We start from the raw sequence: 24,124 nt of genomic DNA, 5'->3' as shown, positions 1-24,124 counted from the left end.
TATTAGAATGTATTTCTAGAATGGGATGACTGTATTCATAAAATAAATGCATTTATATTGACCTTGGAAACAATGGAGTCATTTAACCACCTATCCTGAAAAGTAGAACTTTTTTTAAGACACAAAAAAGGTGCAAAAAGTTGCCACTGAGGTGGTTTCTTCCATGTGGGGATAAAATATATAAATTTTAAAAAAAAAAAAAAAAAAGGTGGATAACCTGGCTTTGGACAAATGAACATCCTAGTAAGAATTTGGTTTAATTGCAGAGTTTGAATTCTTTAGGAATACCATACACATATATGAGTTCTGGTCATTACTCTTTACAATGTATTTCTTTATCCCTCATTACCAAAGACGCATTTGTGTAGATCACAATACAAACCCAAGCCAAAACTAACGGGGAAAAAATAAAAAAGAACATTTTAGCTGAACTGAAAAATCTTGCCTCTTTTGGTATTTCTTGTAATACATACACTTTTCTATTTTTAGCTTGGTTTGAAGCAATAATAAATATCACAGTCTTTAATTTTGCATAATATAAATAATGCAGCCATTTTAAATAGCTGCTCAGTTGCTGGCCAACTGTTGCTACTTTTTGACCTCACTTAATTAATCAACACCTTGATACAGACTTTAAAAAAAACACATTATCTGATTTTTTTCCAGGTACTTACTTGATTGCCTAGCTCTACATTTTCCGAGAATACTGCTATTTGTTGTTTTGTTTGCTTCTCCTCTGATGAACAGTTGGCCAAAATGACAAGTACATCGAACCCATATTTATCCAGGAATGCTTTTAGGTCACCAACAAGACTCCTGTGTAATGCGCAGTCCTGAAATACAGTAAGAAATTAAAAGAAATGTCAGCATTTTTTCCTTGCTCTTTTCGTCCAAATCTGTGGTAAAAATAGCAAATAATGTTAATAAGCATCCGCATCTGTAACAGGCAAAAGAATTCCATTCCATCTGTCAAAACAACTATGTGCCCCAAAAAAATCAAGAACTTGTCTCACAGCACAGTAATGGACATTTATTTCGGAAGATCGCTAAAATACTAAATGCAGGATTTGTCTTTTTGAAACTGCTGGTGAAACATAATTCTTACTTTTTCCTGCTATTTGCTTTTGCAAGGTTGTTTAAAAGTACTCCAAGATCAAGACTAGTATATCCCCATGATGAGGAAATCAGGCAAAGGGGGCAGGAGACCATGGATGAGCAGGGAGCTCCTAGTAAATCTCAAATGCAAGAAAGAAAATTATGGGATGGGGAAAAAGGAACATACCACATGGGTGAACTACACAAACATCATCAGAGTATGCAGGGTTGAAACAAGGAAGGCCAAGTCCCCCTTGGAATTGAGTCTGGCAAAAGATATCAAAGACAACAAGAAGGGTTTCTACAAGTACATCAACAGCAAAAGGATGATTAGGGAAATTGTGGAGCTGCTGCTGAATCAGATGGGTATCCTAGTAACAGAAGACACAAAGAAGGCAGAATTACTGAATGCCTTCTTTGCCTCAGTATTTACTACTGAGATGGACTCTCAGGAACCCCAGACCTTGGAGGAAAGAGAGGAAGGCTGGAGAAAGGAAAACTTCCCCTTGGTCATAGAGGGTTAGGTTAGAGATTGGCGAGGCAGATTTAACACCATAAATCCACAGGCCCTGATGGTGCTGAGGGAGCTGGCAGATATTATTTACTCTGTTGCTTTTCATCATATTTGAAAAATCGTGGAGAACAGGAGAGGTGCATGACGACCAGAGAAAAGCCCATTTTCAAAATGTTACTCCCATCTTCAAAAAGGGTAAGAAGGAGGACCCAGGAAACCATGGGCCAGTCAGTCTGACCCTAGTCCCTGGAAAGGTGATGGAACAGATCATTCTGGAGGTCATCACCAAGCTTGTGGAAAACAAAAAGGTCATTGGAAGTAGTCAGCATGGACCCAGCAAGGGGGAATCCTGCTTGACCAATCTGATAGCCTTCTGTGATGGCATGGCAGGATGGGTCGATGAGGGCATGTTGTCTACCTTGACTTCAGCAAGGCTTTTGACACTTCTCCCACAGCATCTTCTTAAGTAAGCTCAGGACATGTGGGTTAGATGAGGTGGATCAAGAGCTGGGTAAATGGCAGAGCTCCAAGGGTTGTGATCAACATAGCAGAATCCAGCTGGAGGCCTGCAGTCAGTGGCATTTCCCAGGGATCAATACTGGAGCCAGACTTATTCAACCTGTTTATTAACAACCTGAATGAAGGGATAGAATGTACCCTAAAAATTTTACTAATGATACAAAGCTGGGGGAAGTGGCTGATACACCTGAAGGCTGTGCTGCCATTCAGTGGGACCTTGATAGGCTGAATATTTGAGTGGAGAGAAACCTAATGAGGTTCAACAAGGCCAAGTTTGCAGTCCTGCACCTGGGGAGGAATAACCCCAAGTACCAGTACAGCTGGGGACTGACTAGACCCAGAGCAGCTCTGCAGAGAAGGACCTGGGAGTCTTGGTGGCTGACAAGTTGACTATGAGTCAGCAGTGAGCCCTTGCAGCCAGGAGGGCCAGTGGTATCCTGGGGTGCATCAAGAAGAGTGTCACCCAAAGCCTGATGGAAGTGATCTTCCCCCTCTACTTGGCCCTAGTGAGGCCACATCTGGAGTGCTGTGTTCAGTTCTGGGCTCCTCAGTATAAGAAAGACAAGGAGCTTCTGGAAAGGGTCCAGTGGAGGGCCACAATGATGATTAGGGGTCTGGAGCATCTCTATTATTATTATTATTATTATTATTATTATTAATGGGGATCCCATTAATCATATAAATATATCAAAGGCACACGTCAAGAGAATGGTGCCAGATTCTTTTTGGTGGTGCCCAGTGAGGACATGGAGTATTGGCCATAAACTAAAACGTAAGAAGTTTCACCAGAACATGAGGAATAACTTTATGCTGACTATGGCAGAGCACTGGAACAGGCTGCCCATGGAGGTTATGGAGCCTCCCACTCTGGAGACATATAAAACTGACCTACATGCCTTCCTTTTAATCTGCTTTCGCTGACCCTGCCTTGGCAGTGGTGTTGGACTAGATGATCTCCAGAGGTCTTTTCCAATCCTAATAATTTTATGATTCTGTGCTACTGTATAGCTATTGCTATTTCTTGAATAAAAACCCTTTTTTATTAGAAAAATATTTTTGAAATTTGTTATAAATGACAAACATATGCCAATTTTGCATCTAAAATAGTAGATGTTAAAATAATAGTATCGAGATGCAAAATCCAGCACCTAAAAGGAAATTGTACAAGCTAACAATTTTGCAGCCCTTTATATGTGTGGGTGTTGATGTTACACAATTGTATACAATTTTACCATGGATTGTTACTGTGTAAGTCTTCAAAAACCAAAAATACATCTCTCTTTCTGCCCCCCAAAAAATAAGGACTGAGTGAGCCAAACTAGTTTTAAACTACTTTTATCAAAAAAAGTTGCTTACTTTCACACACATCCCACACCAAACACACAGTAGGTAAACATTTGTCTTTCCATTCTCATTTATGCTTGAAACTAGCCCAGTTTTCTAGATTTTGAAACATAAACCATACATATCCACCTTTCTCAACTGGGGACATAATGCACAAAGTATAAATGTCTCTCTTCAGTCCTTAGTTTTGATAATTACAAGTGAACAAAGACTTAAAAATTTTATTTTCTCCTTTATGTTTCTGCTGTTTGTATTTGAGATTTTTTTTGTCATCTTCTAGCTAAGATTTCTTTTGATGCTGCCAAGCTACACTGGCCCTGAATAAACAGCAGTTCATCATGAACACAACATACTGTATGTGCACATTGGCATGTTATTCCCCTGCATCTGTCTTCTATGTAATAAATTACTGTTTTGGTTACAAATATACAAACACTATTTATTAATCTACTCAAATGTGTCCATAAAATGCATTTCACTCCCTGTAAGGTAAACTTAAACCAAAAAAATGTGTTTTTCAAATGCTTTGGAAGGAGATTCCTTTCTGAGACTAAAGCTACACTTTGATGCTTGCCTAACACCCAAAAATGAGGCTTATGTGAAATTCACACAGATTAATGTACAGTCAGCTGCCAGTTTACTGGTGTACAGTCAGATGTGAAATCTGAATAGGGGGTTATGGTGAGGAATTATTGTGAATAAGGTTTGAATGTCCAAACCAGTAACATTTTTTTCTAAAGACAACAAGTATTGGGTAGATTAAAAAAGTACCAAAATGTCCTTAAGCATGGAAAAGTTACTTCAGTTTTCCTACTCCTAACTGCAATTAGAGCAATTAAAATCTATTCAAATAAAAAAATTTGAACTAGAACAGATTCAAAACCATCTGAAAATCCCTGATAGCTTCTTATCTTAGTTACCCACTCACACCCAACTCAAGAAAATCGGGGGGTCACAGAGAGGAACATGGACAAATCCAGGATCTAGTCTGAAAGGTGTGTTATGGCTGTAAAACGTAAATAAATGATCATTCTAAACAATGCCTAGCCTTCAAGCTTCACCTTCATGAAGCATCACCTCATGATGCTTCACCTTCTCATATCCACTGAAAATGCAAGGAATTAGAAATTTTCAGATTAAATAATATAACTGAAATGTAAACCTCATAAAAGTGACACTGACTGATAATATCTGCCATCATATCCGCCTGCATTTGGTACTGACAAAATGCTGGGTTGAGGAGTACCAAAAATCCTATTTTCTGCAGTGTTTTGAGCAAGGAACCTCTTAACCTGCCAACACAGCAAAGGAAAACTCCCTTGTCATAACCATGGCTACATGAAGAGTCGATATGTACACGCAGGGCAATCAGGGGTGTATATCTAGAGTCTGAGGCCAAGAACCACTAGGGTATCATAGAGAAAGACTATAAATAGAATGGAACAAGACATAACATTCACATGCTAGCAGTAGGAATGGTTATGACACAGGTGTGGCACATGCCATACAATGAAAGGTCAGTTCTGTAAGTCAGAGCAGGAACCAAGGAGGCAAACAGTCATGGTAAAGCCCCTGAAGGTGATAATATCTGAATTTGCCTTGTGCCTTTTTTTTTTTTTTTTTTTTTTTTGCTAATTTACATTGTACAGGGAAAAGCAACACTGAGGAAATGATGTAGCAGCAGGTGATCCAGCAGCGTGCTGCTGCAAGCAGGAAAGTTGCCAAGTATGTATCCCTGGTGGAGCAATTGGACTGGAAAGCTTCACATTGGGCCACATTAATATTAATAGAAATGGGCCTATACTACCTACATGATTACCTGATCAAAGTACTTCAGGTTCTCGTCATTTCTTCTATGGTCTCAAACTTACTCATTCAGTGTGTATTTTTTAATTCCTGAGGTTCTTAGCCTGTTGATGACTGAGGGAAGAATAAAGAATAACTGAGCCGGCTACCTGTCCCTCTCCACTGGGGAAAGCTGAGAAAGAGATCATTCATGTACCACATGTTTTTCCACAGCTTGGCCTTCAGACTGTGTTGTTCTACACATGTTCCTTTGGTGCAAAATAAACCTGGCCAGGTAAGCGTACCAGAGAAGCCTACAGACAGCATCCACTTGGTACAAGCAATTACTTCACCTATGAGTCCTTTCCCTAAAGGACTACATCTAAAAGTGCAGCAAGAAGTTCTCATATTAACATTCTTTCTATCTGGCAATAGAAATTAGGAATGGAGCTGTTTCCTCGTAAGGAAATCCCATCATAGCTAAAATGATAAAAAGGTGGTCTTCTATGACCAGGGTGTCTCCAGCATGGCGGTGCATGCAGCTCTCAGGGATCCCACAACTTACAGAGACATAAAATTAACTAGAGAGTTTTCTCCTTATAATGTTAGCACTAATACACAGGGGTTTGGAAGATACTTCACAGAAGCTTTTCTTATTGGGTTCATAATGGACCAGCACTGCCTGGTGCAAAACACTATCCACTGATGAGAGACTGCTCAGAGCAGCATGAAAATGGGTATAGGTGTGCCAAGACCATACACCACATTGAAAGGAAGCATTTTTAAAGAAAACATTAATTATTTGAGGATTTAGAAGTGCAAGAGGGCAAGACATACTTTACAGTGACATACAATTGATTACACTACTGAGGAAATTATTAAGGCACATCAAGCCACAGTCCAAGAAAAGCAAAATTATGCTGATCACATCCCATTTATTACTTGACTCCATAGCCTGTCAATGAGAAAAACTTTCTGACAAAAAAACACTATTCTGTAAAGGTATAAAACCCAATTCCTCATTCTGTGGAATGAGAAATAACATACAAGCTTCTCACAGTACTACTACTAACCAATAATTAATATTCAAATAATACCTTACAATGTAAGTTACTCAATTTTCCCGTAAAAATAATTTTAATAAGCACTAATAAATGTTTCCCATAAATTCTTACTTCATTAAGCACATCCAGAAATGAAACACAAGGCAAATATCATTTTTACAAGAATAGGTCAAAGAGTAAGTTTGCTGTAAAATGCTGTTAGTTAAGTTATTGAATAAAAGCCAGATCTGATTATATCTTACACATCATGAGCCTACTTCACCAATTTTCTTGTTGACTAGGCTATTAATAAAATCCTAAAATTAATAATGAATTTAAAATAAACAAAGGTAATTCTATTATTTTAGTTAATATTATTAATTTAGGTAATAATTTCTTCTAAGAGTTTCATTCCATCCCTCTTCCCAAATTTCCCTAAAGTTTACTCTTTTAAACTAATATCAACACAATTTCAATACTCCCTTCATAAGCATTCAAACATTCAAATAAATAAAGACAGTTGCAAACAAGAAAGCCTTATAAACCACCAAAGACTATATACTGAAAGACTTGTAGACGTATGGACTCTTGCACAAATTTGCTAACCGAAGTAAAAACCAGAATATTGAACATATTATAAATGCTTACAGAAAATAAAACATTTTCTTCAGAAGTGAAAAAATGCAAATAATTTCAACTGTTAAGCTGAAATTACAGCTTAACAAATCCTAAATTATTTATGTCCCAAATTAATTACAAGCACTGTAAAATATGCTGTTGATGAATTACTGCAGTAAATACACTGACACAGCCAAATGATGACAAAGGTCAGTCAACTAGTCATTCTTATACAACTTTCCTTTACTTTATTAGCATGTGTTGGCTTAAGCATTAACTAATATTTGCACAGTATACTGCAAATAAACAGCACATGTAAACATAAAGTTACCTATAAAAAAAAATGGATTGTAAGTATACCTGAAATGTATGTACTTGAAATAAACAGAATCTAGTAGTAAATATATTTTGCACAGTTAACAGTAAATATGACAACTGGAGAAATTTAGTGTCATAACTGTGGCAGGAGAATCTACCCTTGATAACACCTAAAATCCAATAATGCAAGCTATCAACTGCTGGCGCTGTCTTGGTGTTAAAGTATGCTAAGACCATCCTGGTTCACCAGTCTTCAAATACACATCCTGCTATTGAAACAGGATGTGACAGATAAACTAGTCTGTTGGCTTGTAGATCTGTGACTAGCAGTCAATCACCTTATACTCTAAAAGTCCAGTCCCCTCTCATACAGTTCGTTTTTTCTAACATAACCCTTCTTGGGCTGTATGTGTGGAGATTCCTCCCTTGGCTCAAGCATATTCCTCAAGGTTGAGAAAGAGATCTCCCCACCAGTGTTGGTAGGGGTGAGTTACATCAAATTTCTACTTAATAATTATTTCTTTTTCCTAGCCTCAATATAATTGTTTCAATAATTGCTTCAGTTCAGTGCACTATACTGTCCTATACCATACTACTAGTAATTTTAGCTTTTATGTTGTATAGTAAATAGTTCTGATTAAGATCTTTTGTCTGATCATTCATTTAAAATATTAATTTTATATAAATATTTTCATTCTGCCAGTCATTAAAACCTCTGGGAAAAAAGTTGCTCAATCACACCTCTATAATTCCTTAAATCTAAAGTGTTGACACAATCTGAGGCTGACCGGATTCAGCTCCACCTAGACTCCTCTCTGAGAAGGGGTTTAAAAGCAAAGGAGTCCTTTCTTCACCTTGTGACACAACGGAAGGGTTTTTTAATTAATTTTGTCTAAACTTTCCACTTCCACCCACAACAATAACGTGTAATAAAATGGTACTTTTTTTTTTTTTCTAATGCACATAAATAGGTTATGCTGTAACATAACAATATGAGGAACATTCTGAAACCTACAAATATTTTTCTTATCATTTAGGTAAACATTTAAGAAAGTTTAAGAAATCCATAGACTTCTGAAGGATTTTTGAATGTGGTCTGTTCAGTTATTATGTATTTTTGTTGAGAAATACCATTTTATTTCTCAAATCTTCATCCGCAAAGCCTAGCCATGATGATGACCATTTGATCTAGGCTATATATTGTGAAACTTCTTTGAAACTCGATTTTCCTACAGGAACCTGTTTTTAAAATGTAATAGTTAACATAACTATGAACTTGGTTAATCCTTTAAAACAAGCAAAATCTCCAAGAAATATTCAAAGAGAATCTGTAAATTCTGTCTCTTGCACTACTTTCTTATTCATGAAGCCAACAGCCAATTACTCAAGTGATCACTGCAAGTGTACATTACACACACTTCTGACTCTTCTAAGCTAACTGTGTCAATATTAACCTGACCAAATTAAGAACAAACTGTCTCTTTTGTTCTTCACACTCCTCACATGGAGAGCACAATATGGCTTTTGTCAGAGGTGCTCCATCATTTTGGCTCAAGGAAACTGTCAGTACAGTTTGGAATTCGTTATTCATGGGCAGATACCCTGATGGGTCTAATGAAGCCTTTCTGCTGACAACTCATTTGCTAAAAATACCCAACCGTCAGAAAATATAAATGAGGAATATTGTATCCCACTACAATTTTCACAACTGACGCAATTATCACAATACAGAAGTCAATACATACTGCTTCACACTGCATTCGCTTAATATTTCATGGTTGGTTCTTCTGCATTCTACTTTATTTCTATATGATCACTGATAAAACTTTATGACATACTTAAATTGCAATATAATAGGGTAAACACCAATGTTATAGCACACATGCAGAGCTAACAGTCTGTGTGCCATTTGTTGTAAATCCAGCTAATTACAAGGCCCCCTCCTTAAAAAACAAAAAAAAAACAAAAAAAAAAAAACCCAAACAAACAAACAAAACCCAACTCATTTTTTTCTTAAAAGTTTTCAGGTAAGGTAACTAAAAATTGAAAGAACAGTATAAACAGTGTGATATTTATAAGACTCTAGAAACGCAAAAAATGTATTTGTTGTTTTACCTCTTTTTTTCTATCAACACAACTGGTGAAAATGCTCTACAAAAAATTAACTGTCTTTTCTGTTGTGCATTTTGATGACAAGATAGCAGCTCTTCTACACTGATATTTATCAGTCTTCTGAAAAGAACAAAGTAGCAGCTAATTCTGACTTTTTTTGTGTCTAAAGTTTCCAAAGAGAAATACGTATTAGGTCCTAAATAAAGGAGTAGGAGGATGGGAATCTGTGAGCCTTGCTATATTGCTCTATAACAACCCCAGTCACACCTTATGTTTAACTTTAGGCATCTCAAACTTGACTTAGAAAAATTCTGAACAGGAAATACTGTAGCATTGTGAATCATTGCACATGGAATAATGCAATGAATGCCTGTTTAGAACTGAGCTCACCCACCTTACTACTGGTGATGGATGTGCATTTACAGTCTATTATTTTCATAAAATTCAGATAACTTAAAAAAAAAAGGCAAGAAGAAAGGAGGATTCCTCTATAATAATAATAAAAAAATTATTATGTTTGTTCAGTGAAGGGATGTTTAGCCACTGTAAAAAGTGGTCTTTTGTACACCACTGGTACATTTCATCATAGTGTCTTAACAATGATGTGCTCTTTATGAATTCACATTGCAGCTAAACAGGTTTTACTTGCATTTGATCCAAGTACAAATTCTGTGTATTCAAATTCAGGCTTATCCATTTTAACATGTGATTAACTAGAATTACAGATGTCCATGTTTTTTGCGTATTTAGCACAGCACATGATTTCCCGGAAAGACTGGAAAGACTCAACTCATTCATAAAACTTGAGATATAAAAATGTTGCTCAGCTAAACCGCCAAACTACAGTTCCATTATTCTCCATTTACAGAACTAGCTGAGATAGCTTTGAATTTAGTAGCTGGGGTATCTTAATGCATCTTAAAGGACATTATGATATCAGTGTAACATAAGGATATCATAATGGCCCATTCGGCTTAGAACATTCTTCCTCCTACCCTTGATGTGCAACACTGCCACCCACCTGAAGGAACACAAATTCTTATCCATAAGCAAGGCAGATGACCCAGAATGCTGAGGTGTACAACTAACTGTTTGAAATGAAAGTCAGAAATGTTCCCTGGTGTTGGTGGGGTGTGTGCACAAATAGTCAAAGAAGTAACAGAAGGGCTGGAGATGAAGCCCTGTTAAGGCAGTGCCACTACTGCACAAGATAAGGCCACATTGAGGGCATACCCTGAAGACGTTAACGTAGGCAGTGGTCTGCATAGTGTTGTGTGTGCACTGAAATAAGATGCTGTGAAATGACATTAGATTGCTGTGACCTAAAAATCTAGAAGAAAAAAAGTTTTGCAGCAGCACAGGAGCCAAAGAATGGATATACAACATCTAGCCTAGCGATATAAACATGAAAGTGCTTATTTATTTCCATCTTTATGGGAAGAAATTCAAAGTGCTTGTAATTTGTCTCATTGTTAGTGAATGTTTTCTGTAATAAAAAACCCATGACTGATAAGGACAAAGCTGCCATTTTGGAGCATTTTTGGTAGTTGAAGGGTAAGTAGTTTTGAGCTGGTAAAAATGCAAAATACAGCAAAAGATATAGCTGTGATTTTCAAGTTTAAAGGTTTAAATGCCACCTTCTTTTTCAAATGTGTCTTTCAAACTCTGACCCTGTAAAACAATTAAAGGGACAAAGTAGAAAACTTGCAATCGTAACACTATGACTTTTGCTCCAAGTAGAGAAATACAGGAAAATGTACTTGCACTATGCTGAAATATACCTTCTGCAGATCATTTTAAAGGCTGAAGTAAGTATGTACATATTTTTCGGGGGGAAATAGAATGCAGAGGAAAGTCTCTATTTTTGAAACTATGGGTATCCAACACCTAAAAGCAAAGGACCTCCTTATGCACCACATTTATAAGCAAATATCACCTATAGAAAATATGCACAAAATATGTACAAAGTTAAAAGGAAATATCTCCATTCTAAAGTCAATGCAGAATACACAACCTAACACATTATTTACCTCAGAAACTTATAGCAGAAAAAGAAGCACTGTTTCTTATTAATCAATAAGCTTTGTGGACATAGCCTATATTATAATTTTTTATTCTCCTTTATATCATCCTGTTTTCTGAGTCTAGGTTAAGAACTTCCATCTGATTTTTCCATAGTTGTAAATCAATTAAAAATACTGAAAAAGACAAAACATACCACACATTTACAAGGTTCATTTAGTCACACACAATATTTGATTTCACTGTTGACTGATTAGCAAGTGGTATGAAGCAAAAGGGAGACTTGCCAGACTGATGAATTAAAACATATGAAACATTACAACCATATATACACTGACCAGGAGCTGTCTCTTTTAGCCATCTAAGTCTCAGGTGTAAGGTTATATGTAATAATTCATAACTTACAAAAAATCCCCATGCAAACATGATAATGCAAAAACACATTTCTGCCTGTCAAGAAAATTTCTGGTAAAATTAATCAACCGTTCATCCATTCAGGCTCTTTGCATATCCTTTTGTCAAAGAGGGAATACTAAGAGATTTCTTTCCTCTTCCACGCGCTCATTGCAATGGTTTGTAGAATCCATCAAGCCTGAGTTGATTTATTGAACTGTCTCTTTGCTCAGCAGTATAACTATAGCAAATGAACTGGTAACTTCCTAAAAACCAGCAGTGATTCAAAAATATCTGGTTTATTTGATTTCTTCTAACTTGAGACTAGCAATTTCTTAAAGGCACTGACTTGCATTCTTTAGGAGTTCTGTCTGAAATTTTCCACAAGCATGTTTTGTTTCTATTCCCCCCTTTTTTTAATATATGCTTTGACATTTGACAAAGGTATTTTTGATTTACAACTGATGTTAGAATGTACCTAAATCTTCACATCAACACACTAGCTAGTATGCTTCCACTGCTTGTCAATAGAGCTTTTAAATTTAAATAGAATACTGCTTTGTACTGTTATGTGAGCCATCTTACTCATTATGCTATGAATACTGAAAACTAATTACCCACTCAGAGTCCCCCACCTATTTCTTTAATTACATAAACAACTTTTCATGCATATTCAACTATTTTTGTATTTATCTATTCCCATCACTAGTAATGAGAATTGTTATAAAAAATTGTTAAGGCACAAAACCCAAAGATATGCCAAGACACTTGAAACACTGTTTAAACATGGATTTTATCACTAAGCATCGTCCATTGAACCCCATGAAGCACATTTATCACTCACCAGCTTTGCATTTTTCTTCATAAAGATATATGACCTTTGCCTATTAGATTTCATTAGCAGGGCACCATACAAGGCTCCTCTGCAGATGACAGGATAGAAAGCTAAACAACCTCGCCTGAAGGATTTGTGAGAACAAGCCCATCTTCAATCTTTGTCCCTGGGAGGCACTTCTAACACCTGCCAACCACAGCACTATCATCAGAAAAACATTTAGAGATTTATCTTCAGGCTGGTGATTATAAGAGATAATTTGTTTGGGGTATGGATAAAGTTGGTCTAGCATAAACAAACTACAAGCTCAAATTATACTACGAACCTCATTAACTATTGATTTAACCACTGCAAATCCATGAACAAATGTTATATTAAAATGTTAATTCTTCATAAAGATATAATCAAAGAAAAAACAAAATGCCAAGGCGGGATGGCAGGCTACTCTTATGAGCATTTTTAATGTTTGCAGTCTACATTGGAAATGGAAGCTTGCTTTGTCATAACGACGACATTATACTATTGCCACTTCCCCATAAACAAGAAGTTTTGTCCAGCAAAAAGCGTTGTATCTCTTTAGCTGCTGTCACTATAGAGGAATGAAATAATACTTTTTCTCCAGTTCAGGAACTCTTAATTTTGGAGACAGCAAGACTAGATGTACCATTAAAAACACTTTCAATAGCAAGAAGCTAGCAATTTTGTAAATAGATACCATCACAGGCACAGTCTGAAAAATTATATATATATATTAATACCTTCTATATTATACATGTCACACATGTCCTCTGTATTTGTAACAGGAAATAACTTGCTCCTAATCTTTGAAAATTACTTTCATTCAAGCTAATAATAAATCATCAGTCTTCAGCCAGGAGCATACTTGGAAATAATATAGCTGCATTAGTCCTGAGGTCTTTTTGGGGCAAGACTGTTAGTGGTTTTTTCCTTCCTTTCTGATGGAAGCCAGCCCTGCCGCCTCTTTGGTAAAGGAGAGAAAAAATGTGCCACACTTCCTATTGCAATCCAAAGAGAAGAATCAGCAAATGTTTTCACCTGATATTGTTGGGATATGGCCTAGCAAAGTTTCATTGCATCCCTGTCTCTGACAGCAAGCCTGTTCCTTAACATTATTACTGAGAGGAAAAGCTTATTTCTGTATAGAAAGTAGGAGGAAACCTGCAATTCATCCTCCAGTGCAGAATTCTAAATAAGTCATTCAGTGTCACTTGTATTTAATAACAAAATACCAACATTTTTAACACTAGTATAAACTGTAGAAACAGCAAAAATCTTTTGGATGGAACTCACAAACTTGCATGTAAAAAGAAGAAGAAATTCTGAAAATATTCTGTGGGATGACATCTCTCATCAACTGCATTAATGCATTATTGCTTCTAAATGGGAACGGTATTTAATGTGAAATTATTAGTTCACCAATGGAAAAAAAAGGGCAAACCAACAAAATCTGCTGAGGAATACAGTTTCTGTTTGATGGTTCAGTTAACAAAATTTTTAGCAATTTATAAGCCCTGAAATTCTCTAAGTTGTTTAAAACTTAAATGGCAACTTTAAATATTTTTAGTATTTCCCCATCACATTTACTTTGCTAATTTATGGAAGCAACTCACAATCTCACTTCAAGAATGAACAACAGTTACATAATTATTAAAGCTATTTCACCCATATATAGAGATGGAGAAATGAAGTTGCAAGATAACTGATACAAAAAAAAAATCTTGCTTTGAAAATGATCAGCTGATAATAAATCAAAAGAACCATTCAGGCAGGATTCAGGTCTATCACTTTTAATATATTCTAAATTGTTAATATGTTAGTTTTGGATTGTTACATAAAATTTTAGTAACTGGTGAAGCCTTCTGTTTCATCTAGCTTAATCTTCTGTGTTTTTAGAAGGCCTGTTTGATTCCTCTCAGTCTTTGAATTGCAAACCATTTTGTTCAAAAACTTTACATCTTCTATTCACTCTCCTGACTCCAAAATACTATTTTCTCCTACAAGTTTTCTTCCTCCAGTGATGCAAATTCTTGACTTACATTATTTTTTATTTGCCCTATCACCTGTCATGAACTCTGTTACCAATTCCTCAATCTCCTTCCTATTACAATTAAATTCTCAGCAAGAACCATTGATGCCACTCCAAAAATTTATCTTTAGCTAGTCTTTTTCATTTGCCTCATATCTCTCTAATTGCAAACACAGTTTCCCATTGAGACAAAATACTCTTTGACTGTACCTCAGTCTTTTTTATACTTTCACCCTTTGGTTCCCAACACATGTTCCCTTTCAGCACCACAGATCCATGGGTTTGAAACACCCTACTCTAAATGGGTTCTCTGCATATTGAAAAATAGAAAAGTAATTATTACCTTGAAGTGTTCATTCCGCAAGCCTGAATGAATAGGCCAATATAGAATCACACAAACCAGAAGTTAATGGAAATCCTCTCACTGACTTCAGAGAACCTGGCATATGTCAGTAATGTACATGTAAGTATTCTCCAATCAGTTCCAGTACACACAAAATATTCACACTATTTCTTAGGCAGCTTTGCACTGTATGCTAAATCACTGGCACTTTGCTTGACCACCAATAATGACTTGTCAATATGGCTTAACTTTCACATGGAATACAACTGTAGATGAAAGAGAATTCATTTTCCATTCAGTCAGTTCATCTGTCTGCTAGGAAAGCTGAACATCTTCCTCCAAGACACATGAACAAACAAGGATCAACATATTACCAAAGGAACTGTCTTAATCTCATCCACACTGCTGTTTCTGAACTGGGAACTAGGAATTAGACAGAGATGGTCAAATGCTGTATACTAAACTTTGCCACCAAAAAAATCCCAGTCTTCTTAAAAATAAGAGTAGCAATTCAATTTCTTGTAAATCATTTAAGTTTTCCTATGGATCTTTCTAATAAGCAGTTATGCAAGCACAATGCCTTTAGCAACTCGTTTATTAAACAGTTAGTTCCTTCCAAAGAGAGAACAGGAATCATTACCAACATGGCAAAAACAGGATAAAAAAAAGTTCTTTGCAGATGCCTGTCAGGGGACACACACTTGGTTACGCTGGGCCAAAGTTAGCTGTGGCACCCTTGTCTCTGCCTTACATTTACAGTAGCTAAGCAGCTTCATTACAGGAAGAGTGACATGCAAAAGTCATTATTTTCCAATATGTTCAGCAGACAGGCCAATTAGTTTCCAGAAATTTCTATTTATTCTAATTATGTTAGGTCAGTACCATTCCTGTAGTATAACACAGGTTTACCAACTGCTGGCAATTTCACTGTGTGTACTAGTGACTCATAGAATCATAGAATTAACTGGGTTGGAAGAGACCTCCGAGATCATCAAGTTCAACTCTTGATCCAACCCCACTGTGATTACTAGATCATGGCACTCAGTGCCACATCCAGTCTCTTCTTAAACACCTGCAGGGATGGAGAACCCACCACCTCCCTGGGCAGCCCATTCCAGTGCCTGATCCCTCTCTCTGTAAAGAATTTCTTTCTAACATCCAACCTAAACCTCCCCTGGCAGAGCTTAAGCCCGTGCCCTCTTGTCCTACTGCTGGTTGCCTGGGAGAAGAGACCGACCCCCACCTGGCTACAACCTCCTTTCAGGGAGTTGTAGAGAGTGATGAGGTCACCTCTGAGCTTCCTCTTGTCCAGGATAAACAACCTCAGCTCCCTCAGCCTCTCCTCATAGGACTTGTGCTCAAGTCCCTTCACCAGCCTAGTTGCTCTTCTCTGGATCTGCTCCAGCACCTCAATATCCTTCCTGAACTGAGGGGCCCAGAGCTGAACACAATACTCAAGGTGTGGCCTCACCAGCACTGAGTACAGGGGAAGGATCACTTCCCTGCTCCTGCTGGCCACACTCTTCCTGATCCAGGCCAGGATGCCACTGGCCTTCTTGGCCACCTGGGCACACTGCTGGCTCATGTTCAGCTTCCTGTCAATCAGCACCCCCAGGTCCCTTTCCACCTGGCTGCTCTCCAGCCACTCTGTGCCCAGCCTGTAGTGCTGCAGGGGTTGTTGTGGCCAAAGTGCAGGTCCCAGCACTTGGCCCTGTTGAACTTCATCCCGCTGGAATCAGCCCAACTCTCCAGCCTATCCAGGTCCCTCTGAAGAGCCCTCCTGCCTTCCAGCAGGTCGACACTCCCCTCCAGCTTGGGGTCATCTGCAAATTTGCTAATGATGGACTCCATGCCCTCATCTAGATCATCGATGAAGATGTTAAACAGGACTGGGCCCAGCACTGATCCCTGGGGGACACCACTGGTGACCGGCCGCCAGCTGGATGCAGCCCCGTTCACCAGCACTCTCTGGGCCCGGCCCTCCAGTCAGTTCCTAACCCAGCACAGAGTGCCCCTGTCCAAGCCATGGGCTGCCAGCTTTTTCAGGAGTATATTATGGGAGACAGTGTCAAAGGCTTTGCTTAAGTCCAGATAGACACATCCACAGCCTTCCCCTCATCCACCAGGCAGGTCACCTGATCATAAAAGGAGATCAGGTTGGTCAGACAGGACCTGCCCCTCCTAAACCCACCCTGGCTGGGTCTGATCCCTTGTCCATCCTGTAGGTGCTGTGTGAATGCACTCAGGATGATCTGCTCCATAACCTTGCCAGGCACTGAGGTCAGGCTGACAGGCCTGGAGTTTCCCGGGTCCTCCTTGCAACCCTTTTTGTAGATTGGCGTGACATTTGCCAGCTTCCAATCGTCTGGGACCTCCCCAGAGAGCCAGGACTGTTGGTAAGTGATGGAGAGCGGCTTGGCAAGCTCTTCTGCCAGCTCCCTCATCACCCTAGGATGGATCCCATCTGGTTCCATGGACTTGTGTGGATCCAGGTGGCTCAGTAAGTCACTGACTGTTTCCTCCTGGAATGCAGGGGGGCTGTTTGGCTTCCTGTCCCTGTCTACCACCTCCAGAGGACAGTTGTCCCGAGGGCCATCTGTTCTACTGGTGAATACTGAGGCAAAGTAGGTGTTAAGTACCTCAGCCTTCTCCTCATCCCTGTTAACTATGTTCCCCCCCAAGTCCAACAAGGAATGGAGGTTTTCCTTGCCCCTCCTTTTGTTATTAATGTATTTATAGAAGTGCTTTTTGTTATTCTTTACAGAAGTAGCCAAATTGCGCTTTTGTCTCTCTAATTTTCTTTCTGCATGACCTAGTTATACTCCTAAACTCATCCTGAGTAGCCAGCCCTATTTTCCATAGTCTGTAAGCTCTCTTTTTATCCCTAATTTCCTTCAGAATCTCCCTGTTCAACCAAGCTGGTCGTCTACCTCACTGGTCAGCTAGCACAGCTGACTCTCCTCACACTGTTACAGCTTTCTTCCAGGCACTTAAATCTTGAGCCATCTTTCTAACACACTAAGGAAAGAAATTAGTACTTCTCAGCAATGTGAAAGCACTATTTCATCCAACAAAACAAGCAGCTTATTTACTAAATTTGACAATTTGACGTTTCAAAACTAAGGTTTTAAATAAAATTTTTTATCATTTTGAATTTGTGTTGTCTAAACACTGAAGGAAATTAAAATAAGTTGGTCAAACTGCTACTACTATACTTCAGGCAAGATGTCCTTAAAATGTATTCAGATATTACTCAACTCATAGAACTGAAGTAATTCATGGAAGTAAAAATAAACCTTATTAATAAGGCCTGTAGTTAAGGCTTTCTATTCTGCTGGCTCATTTTTAGAATTCTCTCACATCAACCCCTGTGAAATTGATGTCTTTTAATTCAGGGCCTCATTTATTTTCTGAAAATATCATTAAAAACATTAACATGTAAATGAGATAGCCAGGCTCCGAAAAGCATCCAGTTTTCTTTGAAACACTTAAAAAATCCATATGGAATGACACAAGGCCTTTACCTCTGCTACACTGTGCACTACAAGAACATCTATCGCTGAACGCTAGAGAGACGCATATAGTGGAATGCATAATATCAGAACCACATAGCAGCTGTTAAGTAGTAAAGTAAAGGCTCTTTTAACAACATGCATGTTAAATAGTGCATATACTATTTAATCTAGTTTTAGCTTCTTGCAACTCTGTTAAGACAACACCAGAATAAACAGCAGTATCACAGACCTACAGCTCCTTTGATGGAGCTGTATCTTAATCCTTAAAAAAGAGAAAACTGTAAACACTCAAACTGCAAAAGATAATGAGACACAGTGGTCCAGAGCTAAAAGAACATAAAGACACTGACTTAAGTCTCTTTACACTAAACCACAAACCCTTCTATTTCTCTTTTACAAAGGAGAGTGACCATAGCTCTGCTGTATATTTCAGGAGAACAACATTTTACATGCAGGGTATGGTTTACTTTGACCACTAAACGTCCACCAGGAATGAGAGGAGGAGTGATAAGAGAAAACAGTACAAGACAAGGCATCTTCTGCCACACCTTTTAGCAAACAGCTGTTTACAGATATCAGTGAGGAGAAGGAGGATGTGACAAAAAAATTGAGAACAGATAAAAGGAGAGGGGAGAAAAGCGGTTACTCATAAAATGGGTAGGAGTTTATACCAAAATAATACTTACAAAGAATTCTCTGCTTTGTAGAGTTCATTGAATAATTGAATAAAACATCGAAAAACAAAAGGTACAGGAAGAAATAGGAAACTTAGTATGTACAATAACAAGCATGATGTCATCTGCATGTGAACAGTACCAAAAAATTTTTGATTAAAAGACATTTAAATCTGATTGCTCTACCAATCTTTATTGTTCACCCGCCAGATGGTGCCCTTGCAGCATCTACAAACAAAGTAAGCTCATCCTTGCTTCTGTCTAGACACAGACACGTTACTCTATGTGTTCTCATACCTGTTTCTGAAGGGACAGTTCAGCTTTATCACTGACACTTGAACTGTTCTTAGAAGCAGAGTTTTCAGATAGTTCTTGGCATACAGATTTTTCAAAATCTCATTAGAAGTCTGCCTAATTTTAGAAGCAGCATGACCTACATGCCATACCTACCCCTATGGCAGCTGGTATCCACTGTGGTATACGGATCTGTGAGCAGGAGAATGACAGTTTGGCATCAATTAGAAGAGCACACAAACTCTTAGAAAACACTAGAGATTTATTTTGTTGCCTGAAACATGGTTTTTAACCTGGAAATACTTCATCTCTGTAGAGCTGTGTATTTCTCCCACAGTGATGGAGAAAGCTTTGCAGCTGTTCAGGTTAATGTGTTTCTGTTTGCTGACATTTAAACTGGAGGATACACAGCATTCTTCAAAGCTTGATTGGGACATGGAAGTAAAACATGTATTCAGTGTTAATCTCCTAGTTTATTACTACTGTCTTTCATAATCTACATATATTTTACAAAATTGTTTAGAAAGAAGTGCTGTCAGAGCAAATGATGCATCAAATTCAAACAGGCCATCAAGATTGCTAATGGATTTTAATAGCAGCTATTACAGCATAATGGTATTTTCCCAACAGCTGTTTGTTTATAAAATTTTCAGTTTACAAGACCTTTATGTCCAATCCCAGGAGACATCCCTCAATTCATTTATAATCATTTGGTTCAACCTACGTGTAAATGCTGTCTTATTCGCATTGGATGTGATTGTATATGTGTATAAGACATGAGCAACTACCACAGAAATCAAAATTATGGGGAACTTTACAAGCTAAACTAATTAGTGTGTATCTTGTGATTCTAGCAGCAAATAAGTGTTTTTCATGTTTCTTCTCTCTTCCCACATTTGAATAGCTCATTGCAACTAAGAAACAGCTGCCTGGATTATATCCTATTTTATGTCTCAAACTGACACATGATTATTTGTTTACTTCCATGTCTTCTGTGTAAGACTTTAAAGCATAGTACATAACTGGGCATAACTGGGATAACTGGCCAGCAGGTAGTGGCACAATGTGGCCTGCAGAAATGGTGGAGAAGCATTAGAGGAAAAAGATCTTGAGAGGCTTGCAAAGTTTGATATGATCTGGAAGAGTTATCAGATACAAAATCAAAACAGCATTTTTCCAGGTTCAGAGTAGCAATTTTTTTTGTTGGTATTTTGGTTGTTTTGTTGTGGGGTTGTTTTGGGGGTTTTTTGTTCGGTTGGTTGGGTTGGGTTTGGGGGTTTTGTCTGTTTGTTGGTTTGCTTTGCTTTTTTAATGTGTAATTAAGTATTTTTTGATATCTGTTAGATACAAAATCAGAAGAAATAGGGAACTAGGACCCTGGAATGCTTTTTCCACTGAGTCATGTTCAGAGTTGAACTGTATGAAATGAGATTGCGCTTTTTTTTTTTGATTATTGAGAAGATAACTAGTAATGGAAGCTAACTATGAACTGAGTAGAGAAACTGTTAATTTTATTGAGTGACTTTTTTAGACTTTGCACACTTACAGATTGCTGTTTGTCCAACTCTCTTCCTGATTCTCAAGCTGGCTATGTAATAAAAATTTTTGAAAAGCAGTTAATGCTGAAGTCTGGATGAATGCCTTTTAGTATATGCACTAATAGATAAGTTTTTTTTCCAGAAACATCTAGACCTAAATAATTTTGCTTCCCTGTTGTTAATAAATGTTCTACTAATACAAGCACCTGAGAACTTTTGAGGAAAAAGGACATGAGAGAAAAGTAACACACTTTACCTTAAGCAATGCCCTCTTCAGACAGCAGATGGCTCCAATTTTCAACAGAGGAAGGCTACCACTAAAATTCTCAGCCGAGACTGTCATTTCCATAGGGGAGTTGTTACGCAGTAAGCAGGATGAGAAACTGCTCTAAATTTGAACTTCAAGAACTTACCCATATGTCACATTTAATTTTGTTGGATGCCATAAAAATGAATCCTGCCTTAACTCATCTAAAAAGTGCGCACTGCATGTGCAGGTACCTACATATTAATATCCTAAAAGTTTCCCAATGCCTTATTTTTCCTTCATCTCATCTGTGATTTTACCAGAAGGTTTGTTCAGTGTGCAGTAAGTTAGACATATTCGGAGGTATCATCGTAAGTGGTCTCTGCTTCAGAAAGTTAGTAAAGACTATAGAGTCTTCTGGCTTACTTGTCTTGGGTGTCATGACACTACAATGATTGGTGGATTTTTCACCTTTGGCCAAAAGGAAATTTCAATCTCAGCTAAAAGCATGACAAAGAAAGGTTAATAAATGTAAAATTAGGCTGTGATGGGAGATGAAAGAAGACTAGTCCTCTCCATGAAGTTTTCTTTTAAAATTCTAATAGCTTTTAGAGAATAGCTGGGAAACTGAAAGCACAGTACTTAAAGAAGCCACCTAGAAGTTAGTAAAGGAAACACTCAGACTTGAGGTCTCAACTTTTGTTTACTGTTAGAGCTGCTTGTTGAAATAAAATTGTTTAAACAAATCTAATGTACTTGTAGTTTTTACTGTATATGTACCAAATACTTCATATATACTGTATATAACCTGTATATATACACTGAATTCCACATTTCAACAGTGTCTGTATATATTCTTTTTCAAAATACTATATTTGTGGATAAACACACATAAAGACTACTGCTTACACATTTCAATTCAAGTTGATCCAGTACTGCCAAACAGTAAGTAGTCAGAAAATTAAGACTTTACAAATACTGTAATTCCAAACACCATTTGTTCCAATAGTAGATATATGAGTCAGCAAGTTTATTCAGGGATGTTATAATGAAATATTCTAAAAGGAAAGATAAGTAACAGAACACTAGCTCATTTGTGCTCATTTTTAATTTTAAAAGTCTGGGTAAAGGTTGACCAATTATATACTTCAGAGTTTAATGCTTCAAACTCACCTAACTGTTATGGGACAATACAGTAATGGCCACAGAAACATTATGTAGATATTCAAAGAAATTCAAAGCTAGATAAATTAGAGAATTTTTATAAAAATACACCTTTGGAGTTATTAAATACTTTACACTGACTTCTTACAAATTTATAATAAATTATTAGCTACATTCTCAGTTCTGGCAGAGCTGTGTTAAACACAGCATGTGCATCTGTCTTTATAACAAGTATTCTGGTTGTTGTGCTTCACCCAGTGTTAAGGTCCCACAATCTGGGTTTCAAAGTACAGCCATGCTCCGACACAGCCACAGCAGAAACCAAGCGGAGCTTGCAATAAAAACTGTTTTGCAACCTATTTTTGGGACTTATAATACTCAGTCATCTCAATTAATCCAAGAAGTTTAGAAGACTTTTTCTTTTTTAGTTTAAATTGCTATTTAAAGAACTCAGATTATTTCTCACCACTGACACATGCTTCCCATAGGATCTCAAACATATCTTGTGTTCTTCCCCTGTGTACTATGCTGACCCACAGAAATTTCAGTTGAATGATAAAACTAGAAAGATTCCAAGAAGAAATTGAAGGTACAAGATATTTTACAGACTACTACTCAAAAGCAATTCTCAGCACTTCAGTATGTATATACCACATCAGCTCACTCTCTGAGTAGTTTTCTGTACAATAAAGGAAGGGGAGGGAGCAGGGAGCCAATACTCTAAAGAGTTTCTCTTGCATGTTCCTTGTACTTTCACTGTAGAACAGCATAGTATGCAAATATATCATATTATATTTAATTATTAATGGCCAGTCTTCACGAGTGAAGATCCGGGGAAGGTCTTTACACCTTCCAGCCTGCGCATTGGATTTTTTAGGTGAGACACAGTGTGCGCGGAACTGAGCCCACCCTTTAATCCTAAGGTTCATCTGCCGGGGCCAAGCGAGCTTGGACGGTGGCAGCGAGGTCCTTAGGACGTAGGTGGATTGCCTTTAAGGGCTAACGAGCCCCACCTGCCCAGGAGTGGCCCTGACCAGGAATCGAACCCGGGTCTCGGCGGTGACAGCGCCGCGCCTTTACCCCTAGACCACCAGGGGCTCCTATCATATTATATATACATATAGGAATGCTATCTTTTCCGCATAGAATAAGTATTATTAAATTTTATGCATTATATTTCCTTGTACTACTGAACAAATACTGCATTTCTTGCATTTCTTGACACTGATGAGTGAAATGAAAATTATGTGCATCAGATACTCATAGATAAGATTAAAAGAATACTCTTTTCTCAATTCATAAATCATTATGTGATCTGTCAAGATTCATAATGATCGATAAGAATAACATTTCAAAGAAGCAGCACGAAAACTGCATATTATGTTACACTCCCCAAGAGTTTATATGTCATTCATACATACCTACATTCATACACATCTGTTTTGCCTCAATAGTAAGAAATTTGTCAGTTCCACAGTGGGAACTACATGTAAAATAAAATACAAAGCAAAATTTCTAACACTGCCAAATGGATACAAAGCTGGAACAGAAAACATAACATATTACTTGCTACGGCCATGATAAAGTGGTAGCCTTTAGAAAGGCACAAACATCTTCAACATTTTTTAGCACAAACCAAATATGTACCCTGTCTCCACCAATCACTTGGAAGTAAAATTCTTTTGTCTCACTGGCAAGAAAGTT

The 24,124-nt window shown here is 37.6% G+C and overlaps 1 protein-coding gene across 4 annotated transcripts in view; it reads right to left on the bottom strand.

The window, feature by feature from the left end:
- The window catches only part of PRUNE2 (prune homolog 2 with BCH domain), a 137,112-nt gene that overhangs the window by 56,224 nt on the left and 56,764 nt on the right, over positions 1–24,124 (bottom strand). For all 4 annotated transcript variants that reach the window (XM_050329682.1, XM_050329681.1, XM_050329679.1 and 1 more), the window contains exon 7: positions 675–833. In XM_050329682.1, the coding sequence (XP_050185639.1) occupies positions 675–833 (159 nt within the window). The remainder of the gene's footprint in view (positions 1–674; positions 834–24,124) is intronic.

This window comes from Myiozetetes cayanensis, unplaced genomic scaffold (genome assembly GCF_022539395.1).
Source record: "Myiozetetes cayanensis isolate MyiCay16 unplaced genomic scaffold, myiCay2020 scf4, whole genome shotgun sequence".
Taxonomy (NCBI): Eukaryota; Metazoa; Chordata; class Aves; order Passeriformes; family Tyrannidae; genus Myiozetetes; species Myiozetetes cayanensis.
Note: the sequence above shows the minus strand (reverse complement) of the source record. Positions and strands in the feature narration are given on the sequence as shown.